This window comes from Capricornis sumatraensis, chromosome 8 (assembly GCF_032405125.1).
Source record: "Capricornis sumatraensis isolate serow.1 chromosome 8, serow.2, whole genome shotgun sequence".
Lineage (NCBI taxonomy): Eukaryota > Metazoa > Chordata > Mammalia > Artiodactyla > Bovidae > Capricornis > Capricornis sumatraensis.
The window spans coordinates 82,467,662-82,489,988 of NC_091076.1; the positions used below are offsets into that span (position 1 = coordinate 82,467,662).

At 48.6% G+C, this 22,327-nt stretch overlaps 1 protein-coding gene across 1 annotated transcript in view; it reads left to right on the forward strand.

Annotated features, from left to right (window-relative positions):
• Nucleotides 1-13,452, forward strand: part of LOC138084007 (heparan sulfate glucosamine 3-O-sulfotransferase 3B1) — a 39,723-nt gene extending 26,271 nt beyond the window's left edge. Inside the window, exon 2 of the mRNA XM_068978069.1 lies at nucleotides 12,834-13,452. Within this exon, the coding sequence (XP_068834170.1) occupies nucleotides 12,834-13,452 (619 nt within the window). The remainder of the gene's footprint in view (nucleotides 1-12,833) is intronic.
• The last annotated feature ends 8,875 nt before the right edge of the window (nucleotides 13,453-22,327 follow it).

Genomic DNA, 22,327 nt, shown 5'->3' on the forward strand with positions numbered 1-22,327 from the left:
GTGAGGAAGGAGAGCAAGAAAGGAAGAAAGGAAAAGAGGGAGGGGAAGAAGGAGAAAAGAGAGAGAAAGAAGGAATGAGAGAGAGAGAAGGAGGGAGAGAGAAGGGAGGGAGGGAGGAAAGAGAGAAAGAAGGAAGGAAGGAAAGAAAGAAAGAACTTTCCAAGGCTGGAAGTGTTCATATGAAAGGCTGCCTCATTTGCTGCTCCTTTTTGGCTTGGATCATCACGTCCATTCAGTAATGTCAGTGCAAGAGGGGAGCTTGGTTTTTCTTGGTTGCCGAGGTTCTACCAGGGGACTAAGAAACAAGGTCCACACACGGGATCCTTCCTGGCACAAGTGAGAATTTCAGGAAATGGAGACTCTTTCAAATACTTGTTTTACAAGAGACTTTGAATGTGAGAACCGCTGTGGAATTTCTTTTTCCTTAGCGGTATTTCCCTAGAAATCTCCCTAGTACCTAGAGCCATAAGTCAAAGGAGATAAAGTGGGGACATGTGTGGGGGTCATCCCACGTTACCCTTAGGTAGGGTTTCGCTGTGTTAGGAGCTTGTTCACGTATGAACTACGACTGAGTCTCATTCTTGGTTTTTTTTTTTTTAAGTATCTCCATTTTACAAATGAGGAGAGACAGCTCAGAGATGTTAGACAAGTTGCCTGAGGACCCACAGCCTGACCTTGAGTTCTACTTTCCTTTCTGTTTTCTCAGGCACCAGGTTGCCTAGTTTGGGGGAGCCCTTGGCAGTAACCTCCATCTGAATTACATTCTTGGGGTTGACCTGTATCCTCAAGGTGCCTAAAGTACCCTTTGTACCTATTCAGTCATTAAATATTTGTATAGATTCTCCTGTACCGACTTGTGCCAACCTACAACTGGCTGGGGAAGGAGGTGGCATGAGGGTGTGGTGGGAGAGATGGAGATTGTAAGGGTCCCCTTACAGAATTGTAGAGCCAACAACCCTTTTAAACCAGTCCATTCACTTTTTAAAAGATTTTTAGATGTAGACCATTTTAAGTCTTGACTTTTTTTTTTTTTTTTACAGCAGTGCTTCTGTTTTATGTTTGAGGTTTTTGGCCACAATGCATGTGGGATCTTGGCTCCTTGACCAGGGATCAAACCTACGCTCCCTGCACTGGAAGATGGACTCCTAATCACTGGACCGCCAGGAAAATTCCCATTAACTTTTTTTATTAGTGTCAAAATCAACATTTTTTAATGGCTAAACTTTTTATTTTGTATTGGAATATAGCCAGTCAATAATGTTGAGGTAGTTTCAGACAGCAGAGACTCAGCCATACATATACATGTACCCATTCTCCCCCAGACTCCCCTCCCATCCAGGCTTCCAGGTAACACTGAGCAGAGTTCCCTGTGCTACACAGTAGGTCGTTGCTGATTATCCATTTTAAATGTAGCAGCATGTACATGTCCATCCCAAACTCCCCAACTACCGGTTCTCCCTGTCTTTCCTCCTGGCCACTATAAGTTTGTTCTCTAAGTCTGTGAGTCTGTTTCTGTTTTGGAAATAAGTTCGTTTGTATCACGTCTTTTTACGATGCAATACCACGCAGCTGTCAGAAAGAATGAAATCATGCCATTTGCAGCATCATGGATGGACCTAGAGGTTGTCTTTCTGAGTTAAGTAAGTCACCCATTAGTTTTTCTACACTGAGCCCGAAGCTTTGAGTGTCAGGTCTTGTCAGCTGCTGCGCAGGAACCAGAGCCGGGGCTTCAGGCGTCCAGCACCCTGTAGACTTCACTATGTTGGGAAGCCCCCTCCCCTTATCCAGGGTGCGGGCGGTCGGGGGGGCAGGGGGGTGGCGCTTCCCTGGGTGGGGAAGTGATTTCCATGCACTCTGTGTTGACTGGCGGTGCTAAGTGGTTCAGTCTTGAGTGAGGGTCTGTTTACTAACATTTGTACCTGGTTGCCAAGAGCACAGGGGTGGGGTGGGATGGGGGGAGCCTTTCTTGGGGTGAAGCCTGAGCTGGGAGAGGATTTCAGGAGCCTCTGAAACATACCAGCCACCTGAGGGCTGGCCCTTTGTTTCTGGGGAGTCACCCAGGCAGAGCTGGGCTCCCAGCACCCTGGGGAGAAGAAGCGGATTCCAGAGGGGAAGCCCACACGGATCAGAGGTGAGGGCGGGTCGGGTCTACACAGAGAAGAATCTGTCCAGGGAGGGACAGCCTTCCCACAGCTGGCTGTGCTGCCGAGGTCTCTTCTCCCTCTGGGTCCTGAGCTCTGCCCCCACCCCCCTGCCCACGGACAGGCTGATTTTACTTTCTAAAGACTGTGCTTCCCAGAAAACTTTTTTTTCCTCTCTTTCTATTGATCAAAAACAATTTTTTTTTTTCCAGGAAACGGGGGGCACAGATTACTCTGATTTCACATGGTTTGTGCCCGCACACAGTGAGGCCTAATAAACACGAGCAGTGCCCCAGAGCGCCCAGACACAAAAGGCTATTAGCTTTTAATTGAAACCCTCCCTCTGTCCCCCAACTCCCTCCGTCCCTTCCAGGAACAGGAACTCAGGCCTTTGTGAAGCAGGGTCTATAGTGGAGGATTCTGCCAAAATGAAAGGAATCTTGGGTTGACCCAGAGCTGCGAGATGCTCTTTTGAGCACCACCCCCTTATGGCACTCAAAGGCTTTTCATTTTCTGAGCAGTATTGAAATTCTCATACAATGGAGGCCAAATCCTTGCGGTGGGGGTTGAGGGGTGGGAGGGGCGAAAGGGGCGAGGGCTGGCAGAGGAGGGGGTCTGGGGGAGTCCATCCTTTGTTATGTCTCTTCTTTCCTACCCATTACCTTTTTTAAAAAAAAGTAAGTAAAAAGACCCAGTAAACTTTATAATAAATAACGACATCACTTCCGGGAGCCCAACTGCTCCAGGGACCAGAGAAACTAGGAAAACAACAGACTGTTTATAATTTCATTTTAAATTATTTTAAACACTCCCAAAGGAGTTCTTTGATATGCAAACATCTCGCCCAAACGGAGATAATTATTTATGGAGATGTGTGGCCCTTTGAAAGGGAGCTCTCGAATCCTTGGGCTCAGAGACTTCCTACAAAGGAAGAGGGTTCCAGATAAGAAGGGGCTGAGCTGATCCCCACCTTCCTCCCAGCCCTCCTGCCTCCTTCCTCCTCCCCAGGGAAGAAAACTGCTTTAAAGATGAAACTTCCCAGGGTTACCACTTACAGCTCGAGTTACAAGTCTCAGGAGCAACCATGTCTCCTCGTCCACAGTCGAGGTTGCAGGCAGAGTTCCCTTCTCATTTCTGCAGCTCTCATCTTCTGGAAGCGAACAGAAGCCACAAGCCTAGACTTTTGTCTTTGTCCCCCGTCCACCTGAAGTCCACTGTAACTTACAAACACACAAGGGAGAAGGATGCTGCCCTGGGGACAGTTTGGGGTACTCACCCGGGATGGAGGTTCAGGGCTGGTAGACAGGCCTTCGGGAAAGAGGACCCCAGTTGCCCACACTTGTCACAGCAGTAACCGCTCTGATTAGGATGGCAATGACCCTGGAGACTGCTCTTCTTCTTCCCCCTGGTTTTTCATTTTTGAAAATCTTTATTTTTTTGCTTACCTTTGGTTCTGCTGGGTCTTTGTTGCTGCGTGGACTTTCTCTAGGTGTGGCGAGCAGGGGCTGCGCTCTAGTTGCGGTGCGGGGGCTTCTCACTGCGGTGGCTTCTCTTGTGGAGCACGGGCTCTGCAGGGCACATGGGCTTCAGTAGTTGTGGCTCACAGGCTCAGCTGCTCCGTTGCACAGGGGGTCCTAGTTTCCAGACCAGGGATTGAACCCACGTCCCCTACACTGGCAGATGGATTCCTAATCACTGGACAAACAAGGAAGCCCCTCTCCCCGGTTTTTCTTTTGAAAATGATTTAACTCCAGAGCACCCAGTGCCCGCTGAAGCCTGGGGACACGTCCCCCTGCCTCCCCCCACCCCACAACCTGTCAGCATCTGTCACCTCCTGGATTGTCAGCAGCTTTGCACTTTTCCTCCAGGCAGCATCCCTTCCCCCCCACACCCCCAGCAGCCCTTTCTGCCCTTTTCAAGTTGGCCACTTGAGTGCTTCCCTGGCCTCAGTGATGGGAAGTTGAGGCACTCAGCTAACCTCAGCCTAACTCCCTTCTGCAGAACAGGCAGAGCAGTGGGCCTCTGAGCCCAGGAGGAAAGGCAAAGGGAGGGGCCTGGGCAGCCGAGCAGTCAGATCCCAAGAACCCAAGGGCATCCTTTCATAAATGAAGGCTTGTTATTTTTTGTTTGTTTTCTGAGTTTATCTTTTGTCATATATTTGCAAGGCAGGAAGTTGGAGATTTAGTCCCTTATGCTGCTTACAGGTTAAGATGTTCTACCTGTGTTCACAGGTCAAGATGTCAGGGACAGACCCCAGGAGGAAAGGGTTTTCGTCCTTCCTGAGTGGCTGGGGAGGAAGGAGGCAGCATAGAGAATGCAAAGGTGCCGTGACCCCAGCATCCCAGGAGGAGCCCTCGGCCCGGAGTCGCAGGGGAAGGCGAGGGTACGGAAAAGACTCGCGTGAGCATGGCGCACCAGCGCTGGTGGCCCAGGCTGAGGACACGAGGGTGCGTGACCCCGTCCTTCCCAAGGAGGAAGCCACTGCCACAGACAGGAGGAGGACAGACAGGATCTCAACCTTCTTCTTCTTTTTCTTCTTTTTTTAAGCAGTTTTAGGTACATTGCAAAATCAAGCAGAAAGGGCAGAGTTCTGGAAACCAAGCATGGGCATTCAAACTGGGGTTCCCATGTGCTTCCTGCTCCCCCTCAAGCACAGCCTCCCCTACCATCGACACCCCCCGTCAGAGCAGTCCGCTGGTCACGACGAGCTCATACTGACACATCAGGCGTCATCACACCAAGTCCACAGTTCACGGCAGGCTCCACCCTTAGTGAGCTGTGTTCTGTGGACTTGACTGTGTGACATGTTGCCATGTGTCCATCACGATGGTATCGTTCAGGGTGTTTTCACCCCTCTGTGCTCTGTTCAGCGTCCTACTCTCTGCATCCCTGGGATCCCAGGGCTTTTGAGTTTTGCAGCTGATACTTGCAACTTAACAGCTATGTTTTTAAAATGGCACTTCATTTGTTTAACCCTTCTAAGGCGGGGATATCCCTACTTCCCACATCGATTTGGGACTGTGAGAGGAGGTTTGACTATTTACTATCTGTTTGCAGGGAGGAGAGATGTAACCTTCCTAGAGATGCTGATTATTCTGTTTGTAAAGGTTTCTCCTGGCTGCACTGTGGGCTTTTGAGCTCTCAGAGGCTGGATGTGGGCTTTGAAAGTGAAAGTGTTAGTCACTCAGTCATTTCTGACTCTTCAGTGACCCTATGGACTGTAGCTTGCCAGGTTCCTCTGTCCATGAATTCTCGAGGCAAGAATACTGGAGTGGGTAGCCATTTCCTTCTCCCAGGGATCTTCCGAATTCAGGGATCGAACCCACGTCCCCCACAATGCAGGCGGATTCTTTGCCATTTGAGCCACCAGGATGTGGGCTTTGGGAACAGCTAAAGATGATGTGGCATCATTGCTTCCTGGCCTGTCCTCACCACCCTGAGTTTGACCTCAGGGCAGTTTATCAGAATTTGACCTCCTCCGTGGTACTGATTTACAGACCAGGAAGCCAAGGACGCAGGGATGTGGGGGTGGGGTGGGGGATGGGGACAAGCTAGTTAGGAGCCAGAACTGGAAGACAGACAGCGACCTGGAAACAACTTGTAGCTTCTTCTTCTCTTAGAGCAACAGTAAATAGATTTGTGATGTCAAAATGTCTAAGTCTATTGACCATTTTCTCTTCTCAATCAATATTTCCGTCCCGGTGGTATCAACACAAGGATTTGGGCAGCCTAGGGCCATTTGTAAAGGGATTTGCCTTGTGCACAGAGTTCGATTTTCGATTTTGATGGAAAGGAGCAGTGCAAGAGAAAGAGTGAGGTGTGATGGAACTGAGCTGGATCGTGACTGTGGTGCTGGCTGTTAGACAATTCTGTGCATTTGTCCAAAGGCATAGAACTGGACAGAATGATGATTTGTGTCTGTAGGTTAAAAAGTAGGTTCTAAAAAGGAAGAAAAAAGATCTTTATTGGAGGTCAGGAAACATGAGACTATTTCTTTTATTTATTAATTTTAATTGGAGTATAGCTGATTTACAACTAATTTATGTTTCAGGTGTGCAGCAAAGGAATTTAGTTATACATATACCTGTCTCTATCTATTTAACTGTATCTTTCTTCAGATTCTTTTCTCATATAGATCATTGTAGAATATTGAGTAGCATTCTCTGTGCTATCCAGCAGGTACTTGTTTATCTATTTTATCTACACTAGTGTGTGTGTGTGTATATATATATATATATATATGGTGTTTCTGGAACCAAACAAAGAGATCATCCTCCCCTCTTTCTAGTTTTCGTCAGTCCCAGAGGGAGCTGGGCCCACCCCACCCCATTGTGGCTTGCAGCTTTGTCTGCTCTCTGAAGTTCAAGTTCATTCACTTCCATCATCTGTTTTGTGTCAGTGTCTCAGCATCTGTTTGGCTGTAGTGCGGTGGGTTACACCCATCTCAATAATCTTCCTCTTTTTTCTTGCGTAACTTGCCAGTTCCAACAATAAGTTCACTTGCTGGACTCTGGGAGCCGACATGCCATCCAAAGAAAGAAAAGAAGCAGAAAAAGAAAATTAGGGCAACATTGGCTGCTGAAGAACGTCAGAATTACAAGGCTTTTAGAACTTGTCTGGTTCATTCAAATTTCCTCCGCCTGTTGGCTTGAAGGTTTGTTTTTAAGAGTCTGCTTTCCGAGGTAACGCATAAGAGCCCCGTCAAGATGTGGGCTGTTCATTGTAAACACTGGGCTTCTCCAAAGCCCGTGACTGCCATGCCCCTCAGGAGGCTGAGTCCACAGGTCGGCTCTCAGCTACTCCTGAGTCTGGCGAAGGCACAGGTGCAGGTAAGCGCCCAGACCTGGGGCTGAGATTCTACATCCTCAAACCTGACTCTAGACATCCTCCTGGTTCACCTGCCACAAGCCTGTGAAAGAGGAAATGGCCCAGTGGTCGTTTTGACCTCAATTCATCTTAGTTTCATGAGCTTTTCAAAAATGAAGAGACCTTAGTTTCATTTTAAGCCATGAATTTGGCAAAAGCATAAATCGGATGATTCGAGGCTTGTACTATTCTTCACCTGTTTGTTTTTTCCTTTCCTCTGTTTATGTTGATATTATCTAACTTCAGATGATGGAAGAGTTAGATGCGCCTTAGTCTCTCATCACTCGGGTTTCTTCTAGTTCTTTCAGTGTGCCTCATTTTGTTTCAGTGAGAGCCTGATTTGTGTTTGATGATTAGCTCGGTGTAGTGTGTGTGTGTGTGGGGGGGGGGGGCATCTCTATGCATCTGCACACATGCATGTCTTTGTTGTGGTTTAGTTGCTCAGTCGTGTCTGACTCTTTGTGACCCCCATGGACTGTATCCTGCCAGCCTCCTTTGTCCAGGGGATCTTCCTGACCTTGGGATTGAACCTGTGTCTCACGCATGGGCAGGTGGGGCAGCACCTTCCCTTTGGGGCCTGGTCTGCTTTGGCGGGGAGGATATGACCCCGAGTTCTCTAGACTTCACTCCAGGAATTTGGTTCAAATCCTGCCTTGGATTAGCTGAACAGCTTTTGTTCTGTTAAAAATATTGTTTTCTTGATTTTTTTCCACCATGGGAGGCCTCCATCACCACCCAGCACCATGCCCCCCCCACATAGGTGCACAGGGGCAGAATAAGGGGCTGAAGTCCAGGGCAGCTGCCAGGCTCATGGATGCCCCAGGGTGACAACTTCCAGCCTGGCTGCAGGTTGGCATCATCAGAGAGATTCCCCTGTCAGGGCCCCACCCACAGAGGCCTGATTCTATGGGTCTAGGGTGGGGCCCAGGCATCCAGCACCCTCGGCATCAAGGCTGAATCCCGCCACCGCAGAGGGGCCCATTGCTTTCTTTTGAGTTTCCTGAAACATGTTGAAAGCCTGAAATACCTGCTGCAAATCCTCCAGTTTCCCAGGTTCCTGCTCCGTGGTCCAGGTCTTTGAGGGCCCTGATGCTCCCAGACTGGTCATCCCCAGGCCTGAATGTCGTGGGTATCACCTGAAACCTCTGCTTAGCATCTCTTCTTCTTGTCCTGAGGATGGGTGGGTAGGAGCATGCATCTTCCTGAGACTTGCCCCAGAGAGACCTCCAGGTCCACTGGCTTCATAAGCAGCCTAGGGAATGTGTGCCAGGTGTGGAAGAGTGTCCCTTCCTGCCCACGAGGTGGAGAGGGGAGGATGGGGCGGGGGGCGGGGGCGCGGCCTCTGGCAGGAGGAACTACTGTTCCATCCTGTCCTGAACCCCCAGCCTCATCCTATCCAGTTAATAGCAAGCGTGTGTGAGCCTAAGACATCTTTTGTTTCGAAATCTGACTCATCTTTGAACAATTATGATCGTAGTCATGTGATTCTAGCCCTGGAATACCTATTATTAAGATGCTAATCTCCAAATGAGAAGAAGAAATACAGATATCTCTTTAAAGAAAGGACAGGTGTGTAGCTCTTTGTACATTTCATCATAGTAGGAAAAACTCAGACGGCTGGGTGGAAGAGGTGTGGTGATGGGGGTATCAGAGGGCCCGACTCTCTGCCTACTGGCAGCGGGTGACCCTCCCTGTCAGCCCCAGCTCCCTCCTCAGTAGGTTGGGGCTGGCAGTGCCCCCTCGAAGGCTTGTGCGCGAGGGATTAGGTGAGGCGCAGTATGTGAAAGTTTCTCTGAGAGCCCCAAAGCGCCGCCTAGATTATTAGCTGTGGCTATCTGAGAAACTGGCTTTCCTAATGAGCTGCTCAATTTAACTGCAATCCACCTGCTGGCTTGCGAGGCCCGCCTGTGGCTGGAGCCACCACTGGCGGGGTCACTGGGGTGAGCTGCAGGGCCCACGTAAGGGGGGTCACCCTTGGCCATATCTCCATCTTTTCTTCTCGGAGCCACTGCTGTGCCCAGAGAGGTTCTGAGTGTCCGGACAGAAGAGCCTGGCCAGTGAAGGATGGGAGTGGTAGGAAGCTGGGCCCAGGAAGTGAATGGAAAAGGGCTTCACTCCAGGACCAGGGGTCCTGGGAGGCAGAGGGGGTGGAGGGTGACAGAAGAGCTGACAGAGGCAAAAACAGGGTCTTGCCTCTAACTGCCCAGAAGGGTCAACAGCACACTTCTTGGGCCATGTTGGGGAGGTGCCCCACTCTGTCTGAGCCCAGGCCTTGGGACCAGGGGAGAGGAGGAAAAATAATTTTCCCTCCTCCCTTCCAGGTTCTTAGCTGAGACACCCCCACCCCAACCCAGTTCCCTGTAATAAAAGATAGTCAACAGAAGAAAAACAAACAAGTTTAATAACATGTGTCCCTCCTGTGTACAAGGGAGATGCCCAGGAAACCTGAGCAAGTCTTGGAAACAGCCCAAGCCTCCATCGTAAATGCCATCTCCAGCTGGAGACAAAAGGTTTTTAGAAGGGGGAGGCCAGTTCTGGGAGGTGGCGGGGAAAAGTCCAGTAGATAAGGGCACAGCTGTTGGGCAGACTTAACTCCATGGATACGAGATTCTAGAGATATAGCCAGTCTTCTCCTCCTGGTACAGACAGGAAAACACTCTTGTTATTCAGTTGCTCAGTCGTGTCTGACTCTGTGACCCCGTGGACTGCAGCACGCCAGGCTTCCCTGTCCTTCACTGTCTCTCGGAATTTGCTCAGACTCATGTCCACTGAGTCTATGATGCCATGCAACCATCTTATCCTCTGTTACCCTCTTCTCCTCCTGCTTTCAATCTTTCCCAGCATTTCCCTTATAAATATAAATGTCTCTTACTAAAAGTTAGCATTCACTGGTTTTCAGAGCTTTTCAATGTCCATTGTTTCTTAAAAATAATCAGCCTAAAATAATCCTTAACCCAAAGAGACATATTTCTTGTGGCTTATTCTACTCCCCTCCCCCTGCCACAGAAATGCACCTGGAAACCCATGGAGAGGACTCAGGGAACACCTGCTGAAATGATGGAGAATCCAGTAGCATATTCACCCATTAGCTGCTCTGTGTCCACACCACGCATGCCCAGGGGAAGGTGGCTGTGGAGCCTGCAGTGAACAGGGACTGAGACTTGGTGTCAGCAGTTCCCCAGCTGTTATTGATAAACAGAGAAAGTCTTAAGACCCTGAGTGCTTGTTGACATCTGTGTGCAACCTCTGGACTGCCCCAGGGAGACGGGGTCCTTGGAGCCTATACTGCAGCGTGGCAGGGGGTCACCCAAGAATCTGACCCCGATCCAGGGATGCATTATGGCTGAGTAGGCTGTGCCTTTGGACTGTAAGATGGTGAGCATTTCCTGTTCCTTTTCTGTTCATCCTGGTATGGGCGCTCTCACTTGGCCATTTTGCTCTGTGATCACCAGGCCCTTGTTTAGGGATGTCGAGGGGATGCGTGCAGGAAAGGCTCAGAGGTGGTTCTGGAGCCCAGGTGGGCAGAGAGCCACGTCCACTCTTCCTGAAGCTTTGCTTGTCCCAGGGGCATCCCCATGGCTCCTCTGCAGGTGAACCAAGGGAGTGACCAGTCCCTGCGTGCAAGCCTTGCCTCCTTGCACCCTTTCCCTGACGCTGTCAACAGCAGGGAACTGACAACCTTTCTTTGGCACCGATTAGCTCCCAGGCTCAGTCCCAAGGAGAAACCCTGGGTGGTGGACATCATCCTTTATCTCACGGACCAGTTGAGAAAATGGAGACATGGACAGGTGAGGGGCATACACCTCAGTTCACGGGGTGCTGAGAGTCAGACCAGGGGCTGGACTTCAGTGCCTGTGCTTGGTCACTCAGACCCTCTGCAGACAGACCCCAAACCTGCCCCATGTGCATGGCCCTGGAGAACGTGGCGGGTGGGGTTTTCTTCAGTCATAGGGATAGCACTTGGATTTTGACTATTGAACCCTTTCTTGTAGACTCGGTTTAGATATAGGTGGCTGAACACAGGGAAAAAATTCGGACTTAATCAGACTCGACCTGCTTTTGAGGGAAATGCAGAATAAGTTGAGAGCCGGGCCCTCTTTAATCCTCCATCGAATTAGCCTGATGACAGGGCTGCCTTCATCTAAGTGGTAAATGGGCAAAGTGGGTTAATCCAGCTTTAGCTTAAGCTGGGGCTGGTTGCAGGGTTGTGTGGCCACCCCCCATCAGGGAGAGGCCTGCTTCTTCTAATTTGCTGTGAAGGAGGAGTCTGTTGCCCTTTCTTGCTCGTGTGATAGAGTTTATATCATCATTTCTATAAACATCTCTGTAAAGCAGTTTTGGTCTCAGTAGTTTAGGGACGGCTTGAAGCTGGGCGTTTAGAATATCCGGAGTGTTAGTTGCTCAGTCACGTCTGACCCTTTGTGACCCCATAGACTGCAGCCTGCCAGACTTTCCTGTCCTCCACTATCTCTTGAAGTTTGCTCAAGTTCTGCCTGTGTGGTTACATTTAAATCATGTGGCAATAAATAAATATCATACAAGTCTCTCTCTCCCTTAAAAAATATTTATTTATTAACTTATTTATTTTGGCTGTACCGGGTCTTAGTTGTGGCATGTGGACCCTTCATTTCCTGACCAGGGATCAAGCCCAGGACCCCTGCATTGGCAGCGAGGAGTGAGTCTTAGCCACTGGACCACTAGGGAAGTCCCTGTCTCTTTTTAAATTATTTATTTTTATTTGGAGGATAATTGCTTTACAATATTGTGTTGGTTTCTGCCATGTATCAACATGAATCAGCTATAGGCATTCACACGGCCCTTCCCTCTTGAACCTCCCTCCCACCTCCCACCCCATCCCACCCCTCTAGGTTGTCACAGAGCACTGAGTTTGAGCTCCCTGCATCATACACCAGGGATCTATAAAAAACAGATTTCCACCAGCTAGCTATAAAATGGAATCTGAAGTAGTTTTGGAGGCATCTAGAGTTGTGTCTCAGCAAATTCTCTCTTCGCATCAGTTTATACTTCAACTGACTCCTCCCAATTTTTTGGCAGCTATGTGCCTCGAGGCCTTCAGGGATGTCTTTCACAGTGAAGGCGTTTGGTCAGTGGTCACTGTGGCGATGCTAGTACACCCTGACTGGCTCAGGGGACATTTTCCTTCTTGTGTCTACCGGGCTTTTGTCCCAGCGTGATAAGCAGAGCAAGGCAGGAAAGTGAGGACGCGTGGACACCAAAATCTCTGGGGGCTCCAGGTGATATTATTTTGAAAGGCACGTATCCAGAGGCCAGAGGTCTCTTGTGTTCTGAAGTCAGATATTCTGGGCCATCTAAAAGCTGGATACCCCCCAAAATAAGGGAGAGGTGACACTGGGGAGATCTCAGAGAAGGTCGAATCTTACTCCTACCCTAAATTAAAGTGCCTTCCCATCTTAGGTGGAGAGCAGCTGGCCTCCAACCTTCAGATGGGACGTACCTATATCTCTTAGCTCTGAAACTCAACTTGCATTTTTTTTTAATGTTTCTACAAACTGAAATTAGATGGAGCCGGGATTAAAAGTGCTGACATTGCCACTCGGTGCTCTGTAATGACCTAGAGGGGTGGGATGGTGGGAAGAGTGGGAAGGAGTCTCAGAGGGAGGGAATATATGGATACATATGGCTGATTCACGGGTGTTGTACAGCAGAAATTAACGTATTGTAAAGCAGTTAACCTCCAATTAAAAGAAAAAAGGCAAGAATAGAGAAAAAAAAAATATTGCTATTGAGACGTGTGGCCAAAGAGCTGTGACCTCTGACCCGCCCTGGTCTGTTTGCTCCGCGCAGGGACCTGATGCCGAGGACCCTGGAGGGCCAGATCACTATGGAGAAGACCCCCAGCTACTTCGTGACGCGCGAGGCGCCCGCGCGCATCTCGGCCATGTCCAAGGACACCAAGCTCCTGGTGGTGGTCCGGGACCCGGTGACGCGGGCCGTGTCGGACTACACGCAGACGCTCTCCAAGCGGCCCGACATCCCCAGCTTCGAGAGCCTGGCCTTCCGGAACCGCTCGGCGGGCCTGGTGGACCGTTCGTGGAGCGCCATCCAGATCGGCCTGTACGCCGAGCACCTGGAGCGCTGGCTGCGCCACTTCCCCGCCCGCCAGATGCTCTTCGTGAGCGGCGAGCGCCTGGTGCGCGACCCGGCCGGCGAGCTGGGCCGCGTGCAGGACTTCCTGGGCCTCAAGCGCATCATCTCGGACAAGCACTTCTACTTCAACCAGACCAAGGGCTTCCCCTGTCTCAAGAAGGCGGAGGGCAGCGGCCGCCCCCACTGCCTGGGCAAGACCAAGGGCAGACCCCACCCCGAGATCGACGCGCAGGTGCTGCGGCAGCTGCGGGATTTCTACCGGCCCTTCAACCGCAAGTTCTACCAGATGACGGGCCACGACTTCGGCTGGGACTGATGGCACCCTCTTGGGCGTAGGAAATATTGAGAGAGATTATATGTATGTAAAATGTACAGAAATCTATTTTATAATAATTTATTTTTAATTCATAAGCAATTAATTCACTAAGCTGCCTAGCCACACTCTTTTAGAGAGTCACGTAATCTGTTAACATTCCAAAGTGTTTTCTAATATTTTCTTGTCCTCGAAATGGATGGTGCTTCCATTTTTTTCCCCTCCTTTGAGTTTCCTTTCTACCCATTGTATTTAAAGAAAAGCACAACTTGAGATTTTTGTTGTTACGGGTATGCAGCCTTCGATCGCTGTCTGGGTGCGTTTGTCATCTTGTTCTGAAACTCCGGTTTCCCTGGCTGCCTGGCCACCTCTGGGAGCTCTCAGGAGACAGACTGCCACGTGGCAGCTTCCGTGGCCACTTTCTGACACGTCCAAGGACGCAGACTCCAGACCACAGTGCTAGGTCTGGCCGCCCCCCCCCCCGGGCCCCCCACCACACACACATCCCCTCAAGTCCACTCAGCACCGGGGAGAATCGCTACTTTGGCAGGGACATCCATGTCCTCTTAGAGCCTGCTGGTGAGGGGTCAAGTTCATGGACTTTAGCTTTTGATTTTGAAGGCTGCCCCCTTGCCTCCTCTTCTGCCCCATCCCCAGTTCATCAACCAACTTGAAGTGTATGCAAATGTCAGCCCCCTCACCTTTCCAAGGTCCTGTGCTTGGCTGCTGCTTTAGAAATAAAGATGTTTCCTTCTAATTTGCATGCGAGTGCATCATGCTCCGTTCTCAGGCAGACAGTTTCTGCCTTGACACACCAAAGAACCCCGCCCCCACCCCTCCCCACCCCACCCCCACTCCTCCCCCCCCCCCCCCCCCCCCCCCCCGCCCCACGGCTAGCAGAACAACCAGCACGAACCAGGGGTGCTGGGTGTTGAGACCTGAAGGGGTCAGGTGCCTCCCCTCCTGACTGCACCAAGATGCCAGGACCAGCCTGCGTTTGGGGTCTGGAATTCCTCTCCTTGGATTTTCTAGCTCATCTCAGACAACACGGTCTGTAGCCAACAGCCAGACAGAACCAGGAGTGGCTCTTATAAAAAGAGACTAGGAACGCTGGGCCTGTGTTGCCTGTGACACTTGAGCCTGGGCTGTCTCTTCTAGCCAGGCCCTGGCAGGAGAGGTACCAGCCTTGTAGCTGCTGATGTGGAATGCTCTCCTCTACTTCTCTCTGGAGGGAGCAGTGGGGTGGGAAGGCTGGGGGAGTCATTTGATGCTGATCAGCTCTTGGGTAACCGTAGAGCAATATGACATAATAATAGTGTCTTCACTTGATCCTCAGTTTTCTAACCCAGAATGGGAATTGTCATTTGCATTATACTTTCATCAAGGAATATATGGGAAGATGTTGTCAACCTGGTTGGGTTACAGTCGTTACAAAGGACACTTTTGTCTGTTCTATGCGATAACTCGCTCGCTAGAGAAACAAAATACTGGTCTTTAAGGGATGTCTTGTGGATAAGCTGGTTTGTCTTTGCCCACATAGCTAGTTTGTGCTTAGCAGCAAAACTGTCATCCTGTAAGGTTGGGTGTAGGAGGATGGACATGGGGTGGGGGCAGGGAGCTATGCATTCCTGAGATGCTGTAATCATTCCCTAGCTTTGTTACTGCCTCTACCAAGCCAAGGTGAACCTGCACTTAGGGGAACACCCATAATTACGGGGTGGTTCTCCCTTCTTGCTGCTTGGGTGTCAGAGACATCCTCATAAGGGTGCTGACTGATCATACATTTCTCCAGTCAGAAAGCTAATTAGAAATAAACCGGAACACCGCCTCTTTTCCATTACAGTGGAACATGGCTTCAAGTCCGAGTCAGTCTACAACCACCACCTGCTCCTGCCCCATCTGCTTTCTGGCCGCTCTGGTGCCCTGCGTGGCACGTGATGTCCAGTTGCAGAGAAGTTCAGAGAAGGGCTTGCCACAAAGCCGTGGGGGAAATGCACACAAGCTTCCCCTTCCCCTCCGGGTCCCTGCTTGTCTTTTCAAGCTGGACCATTTTTGATTAAGTTGTTTATTCTCTGCCTTAAAACTGAAACAGGAAATCCTCAGCTTGAAGGAGGGTCATTTAGTCATGAACACTGAAGTGAGTCAAGGTTCCATTCTAGGTCAAATCCTTGAATCCAAACAGATGTTGATAATTAGCACTGAAGGACTAGAGTGAGTTTTTCCGTGGAAGACAAATAAATCAGATTTCTTGTGCATCTCTTCCGAGGGGTCTGAGGGCTTGCGGTTTCTGACTGCTCCTGACGGCTCCCAAGATTACACCCCATCGCGTGATACGTATTACAGGGCCCACATGTCTTCCCCTGGAGGAGTCAGGCAACACATAAAATCAGGCCTTAACTTTCTTCCTGTCCCAGCCATCTGCAAGACCACCAACTTAACTTTTTCGCTGCTAGAAGGCAAACACCATATCACCTCTTGGCAAATTTTGTCCTAACGCACGTTTTGGGTTTCTTCCAGGTTACAGGAAAAGCTCTGATATTCATGAGGTACTCTTCACTGCACTCAGTGTGTTTAAAAACAAACAAAACTGCTGAGAAAAAAGTTGGAGGTTTCTGTTGTTCCTATCTAGCCCACGCTGTCTTTGAGGTGTTAGTCCAGGAGTCTGTGAACTTGGTACGTGGGACCTGGAAGGTGTTTAGGTACACGGACTGCACCATAAGTATCTAGTTGGAAGATGAAGGAGGAGAAATTGTCTCCTTCCTCCTAGAAAGTCACTCTGAGTGACAGGTACATTATAGACATTGGAGAAACAGAGTTCCAGATCCTACCAGGATATTTTCATAAGAAAGGAAAAATGGAAGAGTCCATTCAGCTAGAAACACTCAGTGTCAAAAAGGACGAGGTGGAAGTCGATGTCTTTTTCTTTTCAGTTGATCAAGAAAGATGTTCAGTAAAACTTCAAGGTGTGGTTAGATTTTTTTTTTCACTTTTGTAACATTAATTTATGACTGAGTTTCATTCAACCCAGTAATCTGAAATACTGTGCAAATTCTAGCTGTTTCCGCTATAACTTGGATGTTAGAATAGCCAATATGTACAAAAAGGAAAAAAAAATTAAATCAAGTATTTTGTCCTATGTATAACACAAATTAATTTTACACAGAGAAAGATGTTTCTAGGAAAATGAAATTCTGCTAATTCATACTATTTCTTTGTATGAACAAATAAAATATATTTTACCAACTCGTGGGTATTTCTGTGTTTTATTGTGTGTTGTGGGTGGACAGGGAGGTGGCGGTTGTTGTTCAGTCACTAAGTCATGCCCAAATCTTTGCAACCCCCTAGACTGCAGCATGCCAGGCTCCCCTCTCCTCCACTTTCTCCTGGAGTTTGCTCAGATTCACACCCATTGAGTCCGTGATGCTATCTAAGCATCGTGCCCTCTGGCACCTTCTTCCTTTTTCCTTCAGTCTTTCCCAGCATCAGGGTCCATATATTTAGCAAACAATCTGTTTTCTATTAACAAAGCCACCATCTCCATGGTTATATGGATTGTTATTTACTACTTTAAACATTCAGTTCATTCTTCTACTTGATATTTTTAAATTTTCAATTGAGATTTACTTTCTGGTTGCATTTTACCTTATTGTTATTTTCTAAAAATATTTATTTCTTTGCCTGTGGTCTTATGTGGTCTTAGTTGCAGCATGTGGGATCTGGTTTCCCGACCAGGGATCAAAGCTGGCCCCCTACATTGGGAGACAGAGTCTTAGCCACTGAACCACCAGGGAAGTCCCTCTGGTTGCATTTTAAAGTAGCCGACACTAAGTTAATAAATTAAGGCTCAAGAATCCTGACCTCTTTTTTTTGTTGTTGTTTTATAAGGCAGTTTATTGAGGCGAGATTGGTATACAAAAAGTGTACATGTCTAACGTATACCACTGGATGAGTTTAGTGTACGTACACACCCGTGAAACCAATGCTGTAAGCATAGCCATCACTTCCAAAAGTTCCCCCCGCCACCATTTTTATTTATATTTTTGTGGTAAGAACATTTTACACAAGAACCACCCTCTTAGCAAACTCTTAAGAATTCAGTATAGTATTGTTAACTGTAGACACTATTGTGTATCTTAGGTGTCTTGGATTTAATTCATTTTGTGGAACTGAAATTTTATTCAATTTAAAAAGGAAACATCTTAACAGTTTCAGGTGAATAGCCATTCTCTCATGCCATAAAGAAGCGATCTTAATTAAAAGCATAAATATTAATAGAACAAAAACTAATTGATGCTAATAATTTCTAGTTATGTATAACTCAAACCATGTTTGCCATAAGCTAACCTCTGCTCCTGGCAAAGGTCACTCTTGTTAAAGGCTCGCACTTAACCTGAGATGTGCGTCTTGCCATGAAGGAGGGAAGATAAGTGAAGAAGGAACGATTTGCTTTTGGGGGTTGAGTCCAGCTTACCATTTTGGAAAGGCAGGGAGAAGAGCACCCCTGCAAATGGGGGGGGATGTCTGCTGCTCAGCTAAGAAACAGGTCTCCGGTTAACACTTGGTGTTGAAAAGCCTGCGTTTTATAGAGCTCGCTCCTTCAAACCCAGGAGTATGCCACTGGTTGATGTATTCGTGGGTCTTGAGTGCTGACCTGACCTCAAACCCCAGCCCATCAATTTCTTGCTTTTTCTACAGAAAGGTAATAAAAGGGACCTAAAATCTACTCATTAACCTGATGGCACAGTTTAGAGCAGTATTTCTCAAGCTTGGGCAAATACTCGGATGACCTAGAGAGGTCTTAAAAATTACTGATGCTCTAACACACCTCGGAACAATTACATTAGAAACTCTAGGGGACAAGGCCCTGACATTGGTACATTTAAAAAGCTCCCCGAGCTTGGACCTGGAGGGTATTGTGCTTAGTGAAATAAGTCAGACAGAGAAAGACAAATACTGTGTCATCTCACTTATGTATGGAATCTAAAAACGGCAAACTTGGAGAAACAGAGCAGAATGGTGGTTACCAGGGGCTGGGAGTGGAGGAAATGGGGAGATATTAGTCAAAGGGTACAACGTTCCAGTTATAAAAGCTTGAGTATTTAACATATAGTATGGGGATTATAGCTTATAATACTGTATTCTGTACCCAAAAGTTGCTAAGAAAGCAGATCTTAAAGGTTCTTTCCACAAAACAAAAAAGAAATGGCAGTTATGGGACAGGATAGAGGAGGTCGTAGACTGTAGCCAGTCAGGCTCCTCAGTCCATGGGGTTTTCCAGGCAAAAATACTGGAGTGGGTTGCCATTTCCTCCTCCAAGGGATCTTCCCCACCCAGGGATCTAACCCAGGTCTCCTGCATGGCAGGTGGATTCTTTACCTTCTGAGCCAGTAAGGAAGCCCAGCTGGTACAATGGTGGTCATCAAATTGCAATGTAATTAATTAATTAATTAATTAATTTGGCCATGCTGCATAACCTGGCAGGTGGGATCTTAGTTCCCTGACCAGGGATCAAACCCCATGCCCCTGCAGTGAAAGCACAGAGTCCTAATCACTGAACCATCAGGGAATTCCTTAGGTTGCAATTTATAAACATATTCAATCAAGACATACACCTTCAACTTACACAATGTTATGTGTCAGTTATATCTCAGTAAAGCTGAAAAAGTTTTTATAATATGAACATCTCCCCAACTGACTCTGATATGGAGCCGAGGCTGAGAGCCTTGGTTTTCCACATCAGCATTCCCTGGGAACTTGATAGACACACAAATCCTCGGGCCAGTATCAGATCTACTCAGTCAGAAGCTCTGGGTTTCACAAACTTTTCAGATGATTCTGATTCCTGCTAACGTCTGAAAACCAGCCTGTGAGAGCCTAGACTTCACTTCAGTTTAACACTGGAGAGCTTGCATTCCTCTTCAGGTACCTTGTCCTCTGCCCCGTGTTCTTTACCGAGAACAGCACTAAGCAATCACCCCTTGGAACTCCGGGTCTTCTCTAAGGGAAAGTCCATTTCAAACAATGGGCATGCCCGCCTGGCGTCCCTCACTCCACTGGGTCCTCTTTGATGGGGCCGCCCTCAAGCTATCATCGCTAACCTGTTCCTGCTGCTGCTGACAAGTGCTCAGTTGTGTCCGACTCTTTGTGACCCCATGGACTGTAGCCCTCCAGGCTCCTCTGTCCATGGGATTCTTCAGGTAAGAATACTGGTGTGGTTGCTGTGCCCTCCTCTGGGGATCTTCCTGACCCAGGGATGGAACCCTGGTCTCTTAGGTCTCCTGCATTGGCAGGTGGATTCTTTATTACTACTGCCATCTGGAAAGCCTGACCTGTCCCTGAAACTGCCCCAAAGTGGGATGACAGATTTATCATCAGGGATTTTTAAAAAAAGAGAGCTCAAACCCTTGAAATCCCTAATGTCACCTTCCAGTCTCAATTCAGTTTTCACCAATATATTTCTGGCACTTTGTATGGGATCTATTGTTATTTCTCCTTATCCTTCACAACTGAATACACAGTTGACTTCCTCAGGAGCCATTCAAAGTGGAAGATTCCCCCAGGGTCACCTTCTCAATTACAAGAAGCTCATCTGAACAGACAATGTCCTTCACTAACATCTAGATTTATTTTTTCATTCCCACTCATGTTTATTATTACTGGGGGTTAAAGTTGATCAAGTGCTCACGATACTGCCCAAGACTTGCTGTAGTCATACGTCTGTGGGCTCAAGCCTGTGTTCTCCAGTTGAGAGCCTGGGATCGTCTATCTTATGGGAACTAAAAGGAGCTTAAGGACCCCAGGGCACAGAGTCCTGAGAAAGGTGAGTAGAACACACTGATGCTCGTCCCTCCTGCCTGCATATCTGTGCAGGTGTCAGAGGCTCTTTTTCATCTTTATAAAGATGAAGCTGTGACCATTCTCCACAGATCCTGACCTCAAAACGTCTCAATCTTGTGAGTTTTCTCTTTCGATATTTTTAGCAGAAAAAAGAGCACCGGAGGCCACCATGTCTCCATCGGAAACATCAACAACAGAAGGCTCCGGAAGTCCTCAGGAAGGGGAGTCATCTGATGGGAGAGAAGTTCAGAGATGCCTGTTTGGGGTGCGCTGTTCTCTATGACTTGGAGCAGGAAGAGGCTGGGGCAGAGATGAGTTCATTCATTCAGTAAATATTTACTGAGTGCTTATGGCTGCTCTGGACACAACCTAAACAAGACACATTTCCTGCCTCGAGGAATTCCTGGGGGAGGCAAAGATGCAACACAGTGTGATAAGGGGCCGTGAGGAGGTACTGTGGGAAGCCAGGACAGCGGGGCTCCAGCCAGATGTGGGGTGGGGGAAGGGAAGAGCCAAACCCCCCCCACCGGTGGGATGCTGCCAGGTGATTGGCTGGACGGTGGTCAGGAGGCAGAGGGAGAGAATCAGTCCTTGCAGGGGTGTAGACGTGCAGGAGTCCAGCCACCTGGGAACTGTAGGCAGAGCTTGGAGTGTACGGGGGAGGGGCAAGAGGGCTCTAGAGGGGCCAACAGAAGATGCTATTCCAGGCAAGTTCAAGCAAGCAAGTTCACTGCAGTCGAGCTACTTCTGAGCTGCAAACTCCTCCAGCCAGTTGCGCCCCTCCACACACACCTATTTGGACGTGTCCCTGAGCATCTCTAATAAATGCATGCCCCCAGTTGAAATCCATTCAGTAGGTTCTCCTTCCTAAATCTTCTCCCTTTGTCTCGCCTGCTTGCAGCGCTCAAACTGGAAAACTTGGAGGCTTTCTTGGCATCTCTTCCCTGCACATTCCTCGCGTCCAATCCATCATGAGTCCTGTCAAGACGACTTCCAGAAGTCTCCCATATCCATCCACTCCTTCCTCTCCCCTCTGACACCTGGTACAAGCTGCCAGGAGTGCATCCGTGCACCCCTGCAGTTGCCCTGCACCTGGCCGCCCACGCGTTTCCTGCTGCTCCCTGCAAGCTCTTCTGCTCACAGAAGTTGGCAGCATCTTTTAACACAACTCAGATTGGACAGTGCACTCCTCTGGCTAAATGCACTTAAACAGCCTCCCGTTACATTTCAGGTAAACCCGGACTCCCTCATTTGTCTTGGACACCCCTCCTGGTTCCCTCCTTGGTCCCTGGGCTCCAGCTGCGGTAGTTTTCTTTCTCTCTGTGGATGCTGTTCTCCTAACTCCTTGCCCTGCTAACCAGACACTCACCTTTCAGATCTCACCCCACCCCCATCTGCCTGAATTCCTCAGGGAGGCTCTCTTCTAACTGCCTGTGGTGGATGGTGACCCCTGTGAGCCACACCTCCTGGCATTCACATACTTGGGTATCAGGCTGACTTGCTGATGTGACTACTTTAACCAATAGAACGAAACCCGGGTGGAGATGGGAAGTGAAGAAGGCTTCGCCTGGGGAGCATCAGAATGAGGGCCTGGTTGGGGTGGTGGCTGGGGCAGGTCCTGGCTTGCTGACTAACCCCTGCCTTTCCAGTTGACCTGCTTCCCCAGATGTTACACTATGGGCACCACCAGTTCGAATGAGCTCTTTAAGTATCTGGGAGCCTGGAAGGGCAGGTTGAACTGTTGGAAGTCAGAGAAGATCTTAGCCAGACTGGGGACTCTGGGGGAAAATGGTATTATCCCACTGAGTTTTTAAATAGTAATTGTTTCTTTTTTAAAGAGTTTTGTTCTGATACTATTGATATGTCAACTGAACTCTTTTTCCTCAATGATGCATGAATGGGACCAAGTGTCCAATAATAACTTGGTCAATAGCTGTGGAACATTCTCACCTTGAATGTCTGTTCTTCAAGGCTTCTTGGCCTCTTAGGGATCCAGGCATCTGCATAGCATCAAACAATCTACTGGAGCTTTCCAAGTGGT